Below are 16,488 nucleotides of genomic sequence, written 5' to 3'. Positions count from 1 at the left end.
GGAACCTCCCTATTCAGAGGCAATATGCCTTTTAGCACCAGATGCTGGGAATAAACAAAAGGGAAATGCTCATGCTTTCATGCTCCGCTTGTGAGCTTCCCACAGGCATCTGGCTGGCTGCTGTCACCCAGATGCGTTGAGAGTGTGCTGGACTCAGTGGGCCCTGAGTGCGTGACCCAGTAGGGCGGTCCTTCTGCTCTTTTGCCTGTGCCTGCCTTAAAAGCAGAAGCACACTAACCACAGCAGGAAGCATATGGAGGACTGTAAAAGGGAAGCTGCTCTGTTTCAGACTCATCAAGATCTCATCCGTGAGCACTGATGTTTCTCTTCCAGCTCTTGGACTGTCAAACCTTATGAGGCCATCTTGAGCTTCCTGGGAGAGATCAGCCCCCCTTGATCTCCCTCCAGCTTGGCTACAAAAGGGAAGCAGAACCATGAAGCTGTCAAGGATGTTGCCTCTTCTAGGTTGGGTGCTGATTCCAGGTAGGGAAGAGGGAAATGTGGTAGTGAGGCAGCTACTCTCAACGGGGGAAGCAGGACTCCAATGAAGAGGTGTAGGCAGTTGTTATGGAAGATCCAAGCAGGGACAGAAGAGGGGATGTCAAAAGATCAGAGGGGACAAGCTAGAGAAAGACAGCATTTAACATCTGTGAGGACATAAAGTCATAAAAAGAGAAGTCCAGAAAGATAAGCTTGTATTCATTATACGTTGGGGGGCGGGCTCTAATCAAAAATTTAAAATTCACTTCACATATACTCCTGCTCTACATCAATTTTATTTCATTTTATTTTCAATTTATCATTAAGTAAATTGACTTTCATGTCTGTGATTTGCTGCGTCCCATGTTGGATTCAGAGGACCATTTCTATGTAATTGTTTATAATCGTCACATGGTGAGACTCTGGAGAACTGGGCTTGCCTGATGGTGGCTAATATGCAATGGACTGTCCACACTTGATGCCTTTGGTAAGCTGTAAAGATCTGTCTTGTTGATGGCCACAGTCTCCATCACGCTTTGGATGTACTAGTATGTTCCAGTTCCATGGGAAATCTATTGGATGGTAGTGATGGTTTAAGTTATCTTGGCTTAAATCATAATTGACTCACCAGTTACAGGTATCATGCTTGAATGCTTGAAAAATGCAAATGAATTTTTTCATGCAAATGCTTGCGAAAAAATGCCTTTCCTGTTCTATATTGGCTTGTACGTTTTTCTGCATGCAAATCTTCACATGGCCACTTGGAAATCATACAATGGGGCTGAGTGGATGGCCACAGTTGCCCAGGCAAGTGTATCATGACTCCTTGCTCCATGACAGGTTGCTGGCACAAGTTGTTGCACTGGCTGATATGCCAATGTTTGAACTCATTGCTTTGTTGGGTGAATGTTTTAATTGATTGGTTTGTTGCCCATAAAATTCCATTTTATTCTTGTAGCCATGATAGTGCTATGATTTAAGTGCATTTAACATGCATAACTACTCCCTTTAAAAAAAAAATCAGGGCTAGCAAACCCAGTTTTTGTTTGCTGTTGTTTTGTTTTGTTTGCTTTAACATGTCAGGCATGTAGAAGCAGTTGTGAAGCATGGAACGGCAGCAGGGTAGTGATGGAGAAAAGAAATGTTAGCTGTATGCTTCACAATTGTCATCAAAAAGTGTGTGTGTGGGGGGGACTGGACCATAAAGTCCAGGGTCTAAAATTACCTAGCTGCACCATGGATGGTCAGAGGTTTTCACTTTCTCAACAGCTAGACCTGCATAATTTACTTTTGTAAATAATACATTTACCTGGCGCATCCCCTGACATTGAGGCATAAGTGAGGAGACACATTATTATTATGAATACTTTATGCCCATTTTGAGAAGTTCACATGACTTTCAACGAGAACCATGTTCAGCCACAAGGGAGCCCACCTTAAAATACATTGGCATATTGCAAGCCAAATATGAACAGACTTCAAGGGCATCACAACGTTATGCCAGTGGTAAAATTACCACAAGGCAGGAAAACCTGCTGATAACTAAATATCCATAATTTCATTGGGATAAGTGAGGACAAAGTTGTTGTTTTTTTTTACTATGTAAAGAGCCAATACAGTAATGCCTGAATGAGCACCTCTGCACTAAAGGATTAGCCCCATCAAGCCATTCATTCACGTTAAGGCAGAGCCTTCTGCATCTACCCACAGGATCTCACCCTGCAGGTTTGATCTATATTGAACTCCTCCGTCACAGTCACATGCTTTTGGATGCACAGCCTTCTTTCTTCATTTGAGTACCGATTCAGAACTGCACAGCCTCCCCATTCAAGCTACAGAAACCTGGCTTAGAACTGCAGATGTTGTGTAAAACTGCACATTAAGAAAAGCCCTGCCAGCAACCGTCCCTAGGGAGGGAGCACCAAAGGAGATGTGTCCTCCCCAAGAAAGCCCTGTTCCTTGTAGTCACTAGCTGACTTCTGCAAGCAATGGCACTCAGAACAGCATCTCTTCAGCTAGCCTAAGTGCATGGAGTTGTTTTTCCTCATCATAGAATCATAGATTCATAGAATAGTAGGGTTGCAAGGGGCCTACAAGACCATTGAGTCTAACCCCCTGCTCAGTGCAGCAATCCAAGTCAAAGCATCCCTGACAAGTGGCTGTCCAAGCTCGTCTTGAATGCCTCCAGTGTGGGAAAGCCCACCACCTCCCTGGTAATTGGTTCCATTGTCGTATTGCTCTGTCAGAAAGTTTCTTCTGATGTTCAGCCAGAATCTGGCTTCCTGTAACTTGAGCCCATTATTCCGTGTTCTGCACTCTGGCATGATCGAGAAGAGATTCTGGCCTTCCTCTCTGTGACAACCTTTCAAGTACTTGAAGAGTGCTATCCTATCTCCCCTCAGTCTTCTCTTCTCAAGGCTAAACATGCCCAGGTCTTTCAGTCTCTCTTCATAGGGCTTTGTTTCCAGTCCCCTGATCATCTTTGTTGCCCTCCTCTGAACCCTCTCCAGTTTGTCTGCATCCTTCTTAAAGTGTGGTGCCCAGAAGTGGACACAGTACTCCAGATGAGGCCTGACCAGTGCTGAGTAGAGGGGAACTAGTACTTCATGGGATTTGGAAGCGATACTTCTATTAATGCAGCCCAAAATAGCATTGGCCTTTTTTGCAGCCACATCACATTGTTGGCTCATATTCAGCTTGTGATCTACAACAATTCCAAGATCCTTCTCACTTGTAGTATTGTTGAGCCAAGTATCCCCCATCTTGTAACTGTGCATTTGGTTTCTTTTTCCTAGGTGCAGAACTTGGCATTTATCCCTATTAAATGTCATTCTGTTGTTTTCTGCCCAGCACTCCAGCATATCAAGCTCACTTTGAATTTTGTTTCTGTCTTCCAGGGTATTACCTATCCTGTCCAATTTTGTGTCATCTGCAAATTTGATAAGTATTCCCTGTACCTCCTCCTCCAAGTCATTAATGAAAATGTTGAAGAGCACTGGGCTCAGGACTGAGCCCTGCAGTACCCCACTCGTTACCTCTCCCCAATTTGAGAAGGTCCCATTGATAAGCACTCTGTGAGTCCGATTCTGTAGCCAACTGTGGATCCACCGGATCGTTGTTTCATCTAGCCCACTTTGAGCTCGTTTGCTCATCAAGATATCATGGGGCACTTTGTCAAAAGCTTTGCTGAAGTCAAGGTATATGATGTCTACAGCATTCCCACAGTCCACAAGGGAGGTGACTTGATCCAAAAATGAGATCAGATTCATCTGGCAGGATTTGTTCTTGACAAATCCATGTTGGCTTCGAGTAATCACGGCATTGTTGTCAAGGTGCTTCCAGATGGATTGCTTTATGATCTGCTCCAGAATTTTCCCAGGGATTGATGTCAGACTGACTGGTCTGTAGTTCCCAGGTTCCTCCTTTTTACCCTTTTTGAAGATAGGAGTTTTTAAAAAAGGAAATTCTAAAGGCACAATTACAAACAATTCCGACAACAAAAAAGGTGGACGACAACAGAAGAAGCCAATGAGGCTTCACAAAAGGCTTAGAGATGACCTGAAAACAAAAAAGGACGCATATAATAAGTGGAAGGAAGGCCGAGCTACAAAGGAAGAGTACAGGCAGGTAGCACAGATGTTCATGCCAGAACAAACAATTTATCAGGACATGCTACAGCATGACTGTGTGAAATAAGATGCATTGTTATCAGTGTCTACAGTTATCTTTGTTTTCCACAGGTTGCTGGGCTTTGACTGGCCCTGGCAAAATGGACAGTCATGTGGGAGGATCGCTGTCTTTGTTTTGCCGTTATGCCAAAAGCTATGAACAGAATACAAAACTTTGGTGCAAAGTGAAACAAGTTTTTTTTTTGAAACCACACTTTCTTCCCACTTCTTGTTCTATATTAATTAAATCCGTATCAGAGGGAAAGGTGAGAGAGGGCAGCATCTCCATCGAAGACAACAAGGAAAAGCAGTATTTTGAAGTGACCATGGACAAGCTGAGAATGGAAGACTCTGGTGTTTATCAATGCAGAATAGATCGTCCATTCTTCTTCGATATCACACATGATGTTAACGTAACTGTTTCCCCAGGTAAACATTTCTCCTTCTCTCCTTATTGTAATGATAAAAATGCTGGAATGAGTTGCGAGTACATGCACATTTCTTTGCAAATAGTTAAATTAAAAATCTCTAGAAAATTAAGGGATAAATGAAGCTCTCTTTTTCATGGTCTGACACATGGAATGTTGTTATATTAGAGGAACTTTCACCATAATTTTTGTGTTTAGCCCCCACCTTAGATCCAGAAGAAAGGCTATCAACTCCTGAACAAGAAGAGTGGCTATCAACTACTGAGCAACCAAAATGGCTATCAACTACTCAACAACCAGAATGGTCATCAACTGCTGACCAACCAGACCCTGATCCCTCTACAGGGGTAACAGCTGAATCCAATTCCAGCCCTGCTCCCACAGGGTGAGTATTGTGATTCCCTCTCTCTAAACACATGGGCTCCTTCTTATGAAGGATCAGTGACCAAGAGATGCTTACCATACCTCCTTTTCTCCTCCTGCCTACCCAATATGGGCAACATCCCTGCAGCAAACATCTCGTGTGTCTGATCTGTCAAATTAAATGGGAGAAAGATGCCTCTAGTTATCTTTCGGATATACATTGTTGACACTGATGTGATGATGGACAGCTGCAGTACCAGGCACCATTAAGAATGTCATGGCTGGGGAAATCACTTCAAGTCCTTGGCTTTCATGCTGCTCTCCTGTGCTGTGTTGCTCAACCGGAAAGAAACAGGTCTGATTATGGTGCTTATTTTATCACTTGGATCAGACTGTACACATGTTTTCACCCTGACCCACTTTCATATTATGCTAATTGCTTGGCCAGCATTAGCCGCATGTATGTAAGTATGAGTGGGCAGATACTGGGAATGGTGTCTATTGCATTTCATTACTTGCTTTGGGTTTGGGGGCTGCATAACCAAATACTTGTGGGGTTCCATAGCCATACATTTGGGGCTGTATAGCCAAATGAAATACCTACTGTCTTTTGGGAAAGGATATTCACAGGTAATCAGTCTTTCAATAAATCTTTAATTTCTTTCAAAACTTGGTGTGTTTCTTAACTCTGCCTCTGTAAGATTCTGGATCTCTCAGCCTGATTAACTGAGAGATTTCTGGTTTGGTAAAGTGCATGTCACACATTGATGTGATGTTGGATGGCTGTGGTACCAGGCACCCTTAAGAATGCCAAGGCTGGAAAGCCATTTCAAGTCCTTGGCTTTCATGCTGCTCTCCTGTGCTGTGTTGCTCACCTGAAGGAAACATGTCTGGTTATGGAACTTACTTTCCCACACTTGCAGAGTAAAAAAGACTTCCACCTATATCCTAGCTAACATGGCTTGGAGAACAGAGGTCAAAACTGGCCAGAATACACCACGTTTATAGTGTAACAGGGGAATACAGAAGATGGGATGGCTATGATTAACCTGAATGATCTGATGTCCCCAGGGGGGCCTTCAGAATCTGATCCTTCATACTGAGAGTATTGCCTTCCTGATAGAAGCAAAACGTTCAAAGGTGCCTGGTTACTGACAAAATTAATGAAAGGATGCTCAGCAGGGCTTCTGTTGGTGTGCATCCTGCAAAGCTTCCTAGCATTTTTCTATGGGCCTCATCTCCACCCCTAAGGTACACATTACATTGACCCTTTTTCATGCAATCTGCTGCTGCCATTATCATCTGTTCCTACAGTTTCATACCTTCTTTGTCATCTAGCCCCACCCCCACCCCCACCCCCACTCCACCCCACCCCACCCCACCCCACCCCATTTTCTACGCTCTTTCCTTACCTTTTTTGGTAACCATTTGCTCCCCTTTTATAAGGGACCAGCAGCAGTATTAGCAGTCTTGCCCAGTTTGCCTCTCAAAACATAATTATGTTTTTGGGTGACTTATCCCTCACTGTTCCTCTCTGTGTAGCATATTATATATTTTCATCCAGGTGCTGAAAACGTGTGCAAATACTGGAAGATTTTTTCTAAAAAGATCTACTATAGAACAATGTAAAAATGGATCACTAGTGGCGTGGACAGGGCCATGCCCCAAATAGTCAGATATGGCTCACTTGCTGTGAGGTCAGAGGTAATCTGTAAATGCCAAGCCACTGCTCATTATATGATAATATGCAATGGAAGAGGCAGGAAAGGTATAGGCAAAAACAAGACAAAGTTAAAAGGGATCATATGAACAAACAATATAGGCATGTGCAAGGCTGGCCCTACCATTAGGCAGAGTGAAGCAGTTGCCTCAGGTGGCAGATGTTGGGAGGTAGTAGCAAGGTGTTGGATCTGTGGGTCACACAGCCTACCCTGCGCCCCCTAAGCTAGCCTGCTGCCTTCAGGTGTGACGAAGGATGCTGCCCCATTGCCAGTGCTGAAGAAAGATTCAGCCACCAGTCCAGTCAGCTGTTGTACATGGAATGGAAGGGGGCGCCATCTTGTCTTTTGCCTCACGCAGCAAAATGTCTTGGGCTGGCCCTGGGTGTGTGCTTGTGCTACTGTTATCCCTTTGCTCCCAGTTCACTATTCATTTCTACCTTCTTTTTCACTGGTGCCAACTTTAAAAAAAAGGTCAAGGAGGAAGGGGAGACCCAAGTCTTTTTATTAGAAGTAATTGTGGAAAATTAGATCCCATTATGTGAACTAATTTGCATAATTTATTGATCACAGAATCCCGTCTTTCCAATACAGTTAAAGAACTGGCTTAGCGATTACATTCTCGATGTTCCAGTGTTTACTTACTCATTCCCCCACCCCACAAAAAGGTTTTCTGGTATACTTGTTTGATACGGTCAGTCCACCAACCAAACTCATACCTATCCTTTGTACAGTCCTGCCAGACTGGTGTCCAAAACTGACCCTAGCCACAGCAGGTGTATTATTTGGATGTACTTTTGTGCTTGTTACCTAAGAATTATGTATTTCTTAATTAAATTGCCATTTAAAGAGAATACGAAGAAATGGGAATTCTGGTGTGTGTGTTTTTAAGGGAATATGTGGAAACAGGTGTTCTGTCCTTTTTTGCCAGCAGGTCTTCAATATCAGAACTCCACATTCTGAAATATTGCATTGTTCCACTGTTTATTCTTCTCTTACTTGTAGCTGTGGTGTGGATTGTGGTGTCAAGGAAAAAGAGAACAGGTTAGAACAATGTCCTGCTTTTGGTATGTTACTGAGCCTGGTTGTCAACCCATCCCTACTCCCCCCTTCGCACCTTCTTCCTCTTGATCCTAACTCGCAAACTCCATTAAATAATTTATCTCAGCATTGCATTCTTATGGAAAAATAAAAGGCAGCAGACCTCTGCACACATAGTTGGGAATAGTTTCCTTTGAACACCGAGGACTTCCTTCCAAGTAAACATGAATGTCAGACTGTGTGGCTGCAATCTTGTGTCTACTTACTTGAGAGTAAGCCTCAATGGACTCAGTTGGACTTACTTCTGAGTAAACATGCAAAGCATAAAAAAGGCTCATGGCAGGATGGATTACTATGTGAAGGGTGGCCACACCACACAGCAAAATGGTGAGAAGGCAAAACTAGTGGGTGCAGGAAAGATTTATTAACAAGCTGATTTCTAAATTTCCAGACATGCTTTGAACATAAAACCTTTTTCCCCGGCAGAGGGAAAAGAGGGAATTTCAGCAGGTGATCCTTGTCATGCAAAGCCTGACATTCCCTTTCCTATGTAACTATTAAAGGTGCAGGAGCCCTGTTCTCTTTTGCATCTGGCCACCCTAGAAGTGTGTGTGGGGATGTCAAATGAATATTCAGCGCCTAAACTTCTCTGAGACCTTAAAGGGGTGTGGTGGTGACAGGTAGCAAAATATGCTGGCACTAGGATTAGCAAATTTTCAGGTTCTGTTGCTTTAGTTAGTATTATCCTTGGTAGGTACAATTAATTCCAGTGGAATTTTAGCCAAGCAGATGTTTTTTTTACGGCTTAACCTGTTGAATCTGTTTAGTTTGACTTATCTAGTTTCTGATTTATGTACATATTTCAGGATTGTGGTTGCCGAGAAAAAAAGAAATAAACCTATCAGACATGGTAAGACAAATCATCATATCACCCTATGCATTCTAAACACCAGTTTTCAAAAGGTTTCATAATGTCACAGGGAGAGCTGTCTTAAGAATGAAAATTGTTCTTGGATATTTGCTGAGATCTCTGAATTAGCATGTTTGCTCCACACTTTGACCCATTTACAGTGCAATCCTATGCATGACTACTCAAAAGTAAGCCCCACTGAGTTCAATAGTGTTTACTCTGAAGTAAGTGTGCATAAGATTGCAGCCTTAGTTTCATTTTCCACTCAGAAGAACCCAGCAGCTACCCAGCTTAATATCTTCAATGTTAAAAGTAAGGGTATATTTCCACCTATAGCCGTTAAGTGCATTTATGCCATTTTAGCTCCCTCTTTTTGTAAAGATGGGGCAAATTCTGCACCAGATGGAGTTTGGTTTAGAAACATCAGTTCTAGTTGAGCCAGAATGATTTCTGGAATTTGGAATCTACCACATCCTAAGCGCTTAGATCCTGGGTCTTCTAGATTTCTGCTTTCCTAGCAATGAAATCCTCCGATGAAATGGTAATGGCGGGGGAGGCAAGGAGAGAAGTGCTATTATGGCTGCTTTTCTGCTCCACTAACAGTGTACTCCTATATATCTACTCAGAAGTAAGTCCTATTGAATTCAATGGCACTTACGCTCAGGTAAGTATGTATAGCAGGGGTGGTGAACTTCAGGCCTGCAGGTCACTTATCATCACTCAAAAAGAGGAAATGCATAACCAAAAAAGAAGACAAAAGAGGATGCCAATTTGCATGATATTTGCATATGCTAATTTACATGCATAACTGCAAATTCAGAAATAATTATTATACTTTGAGTAGAAATCCAATACATGGCACCTGTCAGGGACGCCTTGGCGGCCTCTTTCAGTAGACTCCAACAGCCAACTCAAGACATAGACGAAAGGATTCTTTTCAAAGCTTTAATCCTTTTACAACTTAATGACTCTTTCAGATGCTAATCACTAGCGACTAAAGCAAGGAACAGCAAAGTGGCCTAAGCTTCGAATAGGCAGTTGATCCCCGTTTGAAGGAGAGTCACTTGAAGACCCAGAACTGATGGGCTAGGGAGAGATCCTCCCTCTTTCCCTTGGGTCCATGGGAGGCAGCCGTTGCTTGCACGCCAAACGGGCGCTGCGCCTCCTTTCCGCGCCCTCCATCGCTCGTCGCTCTCTGCGTCTGCGTCGAGCATCTAGCAAGCCTCATTCCCGCACTTTCTCACTACCAGGGTCACTATCTATCTCGGGAATGCCGGCAGGAGGAATCTCTGCCAGGTGCTGAGCCTGTGAGGGATGAGCCGGCTCCTCTTCCACGGATTGCTGTTCCTCCTCAGAATCAGAACTGCTCTGGGGTTCTATCGGCTCAGTTTCCACCCTGACAGCACCATCATGAGGAAGACTTCGACCCACCCACCCCTGGAATGCAGCCCCTTAGCACTACTCGAAAATAGAATTTGGCCTTCGGGCTGAAAGAGGTCAGGCACCCCTGGTGGTTAGGGCTGCAGCCGGGTCCATCTAGATGAGCTGCATCACCATGGCGTGGGCACAGTCCCCATGTAGACTGCAGCTGTCAAGCATGCTGACTCAGTGCACCTGTGTCACTTCCAACCGCACTACTGTCCTTGGGGAAGCCGCTAGCCGGAAGTGCCTGCAGGGGAGAGGCACTGTTCTCTCACCAGACACTGTGCAAAACAACCAGGACTGCAAAACAGGCGGAATCGATTCCTGGAGAGTGCACCAGAAGCTGCCACATTTCATGCATATTTTACTTAATTTGAGAATGATGCTGATTTTCTTATAAATTTTAAATGAGAATATAATGTGCAGTCTGTTTGGCTCAACGCGTGTTTCCAGGGTGGTATTCAGGGCTCAGTAAGTTGTGCCCCTGTGACTTAGTGACTGCTAGCTAGCAGTCACCAAAGGGTGTGAGATTATACAGGCACTGACTCATTCACAATCAGCAGCCCCAGAACAGTTTAAGTTCGTATTTCTGAGAAGTCAAAATAGGCACAGTGCAGAAGTTCTACATTTATGCAGGAAATCAGGAGTGGTGGAAGGTGGTATTAAAACACCACAATAAGTCGTCACAACCGTGCATCTTTTAATGTTGCTGAGACTCCGACACGTGTTGGGTCTCATGCTTAAACCGTTGTGTTTAGTAGCACATTTAAAACAGGGCTGGCTAGAAGACATCCTCTTGAGTACCGAGCACATCATCGAGTTGATGTTTCTCCCATATCAGAGCTTGTCTCTTCATTTATACCAGCCTAATTCCAGAGTGACAGCATTTCAACCAATGAGCCACATGCTTCCTTAAGGTACCATTGCTACTGTTTAGGCTGTTTCTGCGACTGGCTTTCTAAGTCAAGTTCTCTCCCCACTTACCCAGGTGTCTACACACAATGCAGAAGATGCCCACCGTGAGGATCCCATTCCTGATCACCCCCCAGATGCTGATGGGGTGGGGCTCTACAGGATTGTTGGGGTCCATCCTGAAAGTATCAATGATGGGATCCAATCCCAGGAAGAGGTAGGAAGAAAAAAAAGTACAGCATAACATAGTTGGTTCAGTCAGTGTTATCTGTTAGGAATAGCTGGCAGATCCAGGTCCATTGTCACCACAGCAAGGGACAGGCTGGTCCCTCAAGGATAGTCTCAGCACCGGCCCAACCATTAGGTAGAATGAGGCAGTTGCCTCAGGCGGCAGATGCTAGGAGGCATCAGCAAGGTGTTGGAGCAGAGACATGTGTGCCATGAAGGCCACTCCGAGTCCCCTATGTTAGCCTGCTGCCTTCAGGTGCAATGGAAGATAAGGTGCAGTGTCCCATTGTTAGCACTGAAGACAGGTTCATCTGCCAGTCCAGTTTTTTTTTGTACATGGAATGGGGGCGTGGATTATCTGGTTCTTCCCTTCTGGCAGCAAAATATGTTGGGCCAGCCCTAGATAGTCCAGCCACCTTCTCTGAATTTTTGCTTCCAATTAAAATAAAATAATATCTCAGGTGATAAAAGGGAGGCAGTATTCTAGTCACTTGCTTCCTCAGAAGTAAACCAGACTCCCATCTTCTGACAGATGAGGGCAAAAGCACTGGGATGACCAGCAAGCACATGGCATAGGTTTATTCTATTAAAATTAAAGTTTGTGTTATTCACCATATTGAATAAATATGATTAGGTGACACATTTTCTGCTGCTCTGCATGGACTTGCACTGCTCCTCAGGGTCCCCTTAGCCCTGTGCCTGTATTGACCCAGCCGTAGGCTTTGAACTCCTAATTTAGAGGTGCCAAGATAGTGATAAATCAGACTCAGGTTTACTGATAAGAAGATACTTTATTGAGTAACTTACTGCACACAGGCGTACCCAATGTTTGGATCAGACAGCTTCTCTGAACCCAGAGCCATGGGGTAAACATGGGTTTTATACCATACATGTCAGCACTGAGGCAGCATGACACTAGCAAGCACCACCTAGCATTCATTCCCAGCATAGACCAGCAGTGCTTGGTTCCCAGCACAGCCACCTATGGCAGGGGTCCCCAACCCCCGGGCCACAGACCGGTACCAGTCCGTGGCCTGTTAGGGACCGGGCCGCAGTAGGGGTGTGGGAACCCCCCTTACCCCCCCTGATCCGTCCCTCCCCCCGGCCCCGGAATCCTCACCAGCCCTGGCTGGCTCCACTCTGCGGTGAGTCCGCGGAGCTGCCGGCCGGCTCCAGCCCTGTTCTTTGCAGTAATAGCCTATTACTGCAAAGAACAGGGGCATAAATGGCGTCCGCTATGCAATGGCCGGAAGTCCTCCCCCGGCCGGAGCCAGCCAGCAGCTCCGCAGCAAGTCCAGGGCCAACGAGGATTCTGGGGGGGGAGGGACGTATGGCCCCCCCCGGCAGACCCAAGGTAAGGGGGGTTCCCACATCCCTACTGCGGCCCGGTCCCATCCCCCCCCAGTCCGTGGAAAAATTGTCTTCAATTGATCGGTCCCTGGTCCCAAAAAGGTTGGGGACCGCTGACCTACGGCTTTAAGACAAACAAACTTCGTTTCTCAGGAGTATGGAATGTGGTGGGGTTGTTATCGGCCTTTGACTCATCTCACATGCTCAGAGGCCTACTAGCAAGGGAATTGCACTAATAATGAACTTAAGCAAAGCATTACGGATCTCTAGGCTCCTCTAACACTACAGGTAATTTGGTTACAGGCCTGGGCCAATACAGCTCCCTACACAATGTCTAGCTACAGCCCTGGCCAGTTTGGGGGAAGTAAGGTGGATCTCCTGAAAAAGCAGTGCCCATGTGCCACTGACTCCTGCAGGTTAGATGGACCTTGCTCTGTTTCAACACATGTGCACAATGTTCATCTTTTTAAATTTCAGGCTTCGGAGAAGAGAGATGAGGTTTCTTATGCCACTTTGGTTCTTTCGGACCTGCAGCATCAGGCCATCTATGACAACGTAGCTCTCCCCAGCCAAGCCCTCCCACAACCACCAACTCAGGAGGTCATTTATACAGAAGTGACAAAGAAGCCTGACAATTAACAATCATGGAAATCCTGAAGTGCGTTGCCATGCTGTTCTCATCCAGACTTGCCCTCTGGATCAGAGTTCCTTTCCTTTCAAAGAGCAATGGGCAATTCAGTGGAGTTGAACCACTGCTCTGCTTCAGCACAGCCACCTGCAGAGCAAAAGCAAACAGACCACACTACAAAAGGAAGATACTGGATCTGCATTAGCTAGAGCTATGGTAGGAAATTGCAGGAGCATGCCAGAGAGGCCAGTATCATTTGAACAGGAAGGGGGATGCTTTAAGAGTACCTTAATGCAAGACTATATGTCTTGTTATGTGTATCATAGAATCTGGATCTGACCTGCATTTCAGCTTCCTGAAAATCACACTTGTTAAAAGTAAGCATGTTTTTGGTTCTTATAGTTGTAAAGAAAAGTTTGAAAAGGAGAAGCTCAGAAGTCGACAAAGTGCTTTGGGCAGGACTTGCAGTAGTCAAAATGTAGAGCTGATGCACTATGCACAGCTTTTTCCCATGCTGTGTTTTTTCGTTCCTGCCCCAGAAAGGCCAGGAAAGCAAATTCCAGGGGTGTTTCCAGGCAAGGGTTTTATGGTGCAACAGCCCTACCTCATGCACCTATGATCCTCCTGTGCTCTCCCCCACGCCTTGCTTTCTTCTGTCTTTCTCTTAATGCAAAATAAATAAATAAATAAATAAAAATCCTTTAAGTAGCGAAAGAGTGGCACAAAAGCACAATCTTTGTGCAGGTGTGGATAAGAAAATGGGTGATTGAGATACAACTGGAGAGGTTTTCCCTGGTTAAATGGCTTGGGACCACCGTACCTGATGTAACGCCTCTCCCTGTATGAACTGACCCATACACTACACTCTGCATCCAAGGCCCTCCTCCGGGTGTCTCCTCCAAAGGTGGTAACAAGGCAGAGGGCCTTCTTGGTGGTGGCCCCCATTTACGGAATGATCTCCCCGACGAGGCCTGCCTGGTGCCAACATTGTTATCTTTTCAGCACCAGGTTAAAACTGCCCTCTTCTCTCAGGCATTTGGCAGCATATAACAATCAGGTCCTGGACTGTCTCTGGCTGATTCTTTTAATGTTTTAGATATATGTTGTTGTTGTTGTGTGTGCTATCTGTTTTATGTCATTATATGAATGGTTTTTATACTTTATATAATGTATAATCTATCTTGGCTTCATGACAATGGCACATGAGGCAGTCAGAGGGAAGGAAATGCTAACTGCCCTCACTTTGGAGCCTTACAGGTTAAAAAGGAAGATGTAGCATCTTGCTGCTGGTAGTAATTTCACCCTACACTTCCTTCAGTTCTATATTCTGCCCTGAAAATCAGTGAAATGCTTCCTCGATGGCACAGCCTACAAAAAGATGGTGAAGTTCAGGGAGTGGGGGGAGTGAAGCCAACAAAATGGGAAACCCCACAGGGGATGTCCAAAAGCAAAAAGCAATACTGGGCTAGACAAAAAAGATGTTTTACTCACCCAAAATGAATAGTTCCTGTGCGTTTCGGACCACATAGAAGTCCTTCCTCAGGGAAATTCAGTATGATCCCATCAAACAGTGCTTGCTCTTCAAACGCCAGTCTCCGAGGCTATATCTAAGGCTGGGGGCACATTTCAGCCTGGGAAATGGGTTCAAACCATTTCTCAGTCTAGATTGTCACCACCATGCCTGCTGGAAATCCACATCCTCCCCGAAACTGGAGGAAGAACAGAAGCAAGAAACAGTTAAGTGCTCCAAAAATAAAGGAGAAATATCCTCCTGACACTGGTAGAAGGAACCTGGTCTCCTTGTCTTAGTCCCAATACTAAATCATCTTCCCAAAATGTACATGTAATTCTGCTTTTTGTTGCTATCAACTAATTGAAATGACTTAGGGCACTCTCCTATGCATGTTTAGACAGAAAAAAAGCCCTACAACTCAACAGCCTTCTGGCTGGGGCATGCTGGGAGTGGTGAGACTTTCTTCTGTCTATACATGCATAGGATCACACCCTTAATACTTTAACTAGTTATTCGCCCCCATTATAGTTCATGGGATGAATATGAGCAAATTTTCTGCCCAGCGCTCCAGTCTATCAAGATCACTTTGAATTTTGTTTCTGTCTTCCAGGGTATTAGCTATCCCGCCCAATTTTGTGTCATCTGCAAATCTGATCAGCATTCCCTGCACCTCCTCCTCCAAGTCATTAATAAAAACGTTGAAGAGCACTGGGTCCAGGACTGAGCCCTGTGGTACCCCGCTCGTTACCTCTCCCCAGTTTGAGAAGGTCCCATTGATAAGCACTCTTTGAGTCCGATTCTGTAGCCAACTGTGGATCCACCGGATCGTTGTTTCATCTAGCCCACTTTGAGCTCGTTTGCTCATCAAGATATCATGGGGCACTTTGTCGAAAGCTTTGCTGAAGCTGAGGTATATTATGTCCACAGCATTCCCATGGTCCACAAGGGAGGTGACTTGATCAAGAAATGAGATCAGAATTGTCTGGCAGGATTTGTTCTTGACAAATCCATGTTGGCTTCGAGTAATCACTGCATTTTTTTCAAGGTGCTTCCAGATGGATTGCTTTAGAATCTGCTCCAGAATTTTCTCAGGGATTGATGTCAGACTGACTGGTCTGTAGTTCCCAGGTTCCTCCTTTTTACCCTTTTTGAAGATAGGGACAACATTAGCCCTCCTCCAGTCATCTGGCACTTCCCCCATCCTCCATGATTTCTCAAAGAGAATAGACAGCGGTTCTGAGAGTTCTTCTGCCAGTTCCTTTAGTACTCTAGGATGCAGTTCATCTGGCCCTGGAGATATTAACTCATTTAAAGTAATTAGGTGTCCCTTGACCATATGTCTATCAATCTCAAGCTGCAATCTTGCCCCCTCAGCTGGTACTTCACCTTTGCCAGGGGGGTCATAGACTCTCTTTTGGGACAAGACTGAGCCAAAGTAGGAATTGAGCACTTCTGCCTTTTCTTTGTCATCTGTTATTATTTTGCCATCCGTATTTAATAGCTGAACAACCATTTCTTTCCTCTGCCTTTTACTATGCACGTAGCTGAAGAAAGCCTTTTTGTTGTTTTTAGCATCCCTCGCTAACCTCAGCTCGTTCTCAGCTTTAGCCTTCCTGACGCCATCCCTGCAATTCTGTGCTACCTGCCTGTACTCTTCCTTTGTTACTTGGCCTTCTTTCCACTTCCTATATGTGTCCTTTTTTGTTTTCAGGTCATCCCTAAGCTTTTTGTGAAGCCACATTGGCTTCTTCTGTTGTCTTCCACCTTTTCTTCTTGTTGGAATTGTTTGTAATTGTGCCTTGAGAATTTCCTTTTTTAAAAGCTCCC

The 16,488-nt window shown here is 44.9% G+C and overlaps 1 protein-coding gene across 5 annotated transcripts; it reads left to right on the top strand.

Moving 5' to 3' along the window:
• Positions 1 to 244: 244 nt before the first annotated feature.
• Positions 245 to 13,859, top strand: LOC146354025 (CMRF35-like molecule 2). Of its 5 annotated transcripts, none has more exons than XR_014788272.1 (7): positions 245 to 483; positions 4,221 to 4,577; positions 4,775 to 4,961; positions 7,663 to 7,701; positions 8,565 to 8,608; positions 11,019 to 11,159; positions 12,998 to 13,859. XR_014788272.1 is itself a non-coding variant. In XM_084838000.1 (7 exons), exons 1-7 carry the CDS (start codon positions 435 to 437, stop codon positions 13,157 to 13,159), a joined length of 864 nt encoding a protein of 287 aa, XP_084694126.1. In that variant the 5' UTR covers positions 245 to 434; the 3' UTR covers positions 13,160 to 13,859. The 5 variants fall into 5 exon arrangements, 4 of the variants coding, with proteins under 4 accessions (XP_084694126.1, XP_084694124.1, XP_084694128.1 ...); XM_084838000.1 differs by having other exon boundaries at positions 4,407 to 4,577; positions 7,592 to 7,701; XM_084837998.1 differs by having other exon boundaries at positions 288 to 483; positions 7,592 to 7,701.
• The last annotated feature ends 2,629 nt before the right edge of the window (positions 13,860 to 16,488 follow it).

Source organism: Heloderma suspectum, chromosome 2, assembly GCF_057233095.1.
Source record: "Heloderma suspectum isolate Gila_16-S chromosome 2, 16-S_ref, whole genome shotgun sequence".
Classification (NCBI taxonomy): Eukaryota; Metazoa; Chordata; class Lepidosauria; order Squamata; family Helodermatidae; genus Heloderma; species Heloderma suspectum.
The sequence above is the reverse complement of the archived record's forward strand: the minus strand, read 5'-3'. Positions and strand labels throughout refer to the sequence as shown.

Coding starts and splice junctions, on each gene's coding strand:
- LOC146354025 (XM_084837998.1), top strand. CDS start 435: ATGAAGCTGTCAAGGATGTTGCCTCTTCTAGGTTGGGTGCTGATTCCA. Junction 4,578..4,774: donor TAACGTAACTGTTTCCCCAG/GTAAACATTTCT, acceptor TTTTGTGTTTAG/CCCCCACCTTAGATCCAGAA. Junction 11,160..12,997: donor GGATCCAATCCCAGGAAGAG/GTAGGAAGAAAA, acceptor TTTAAATTTCAG/GCTTCGGAGAAGAGAGATGA.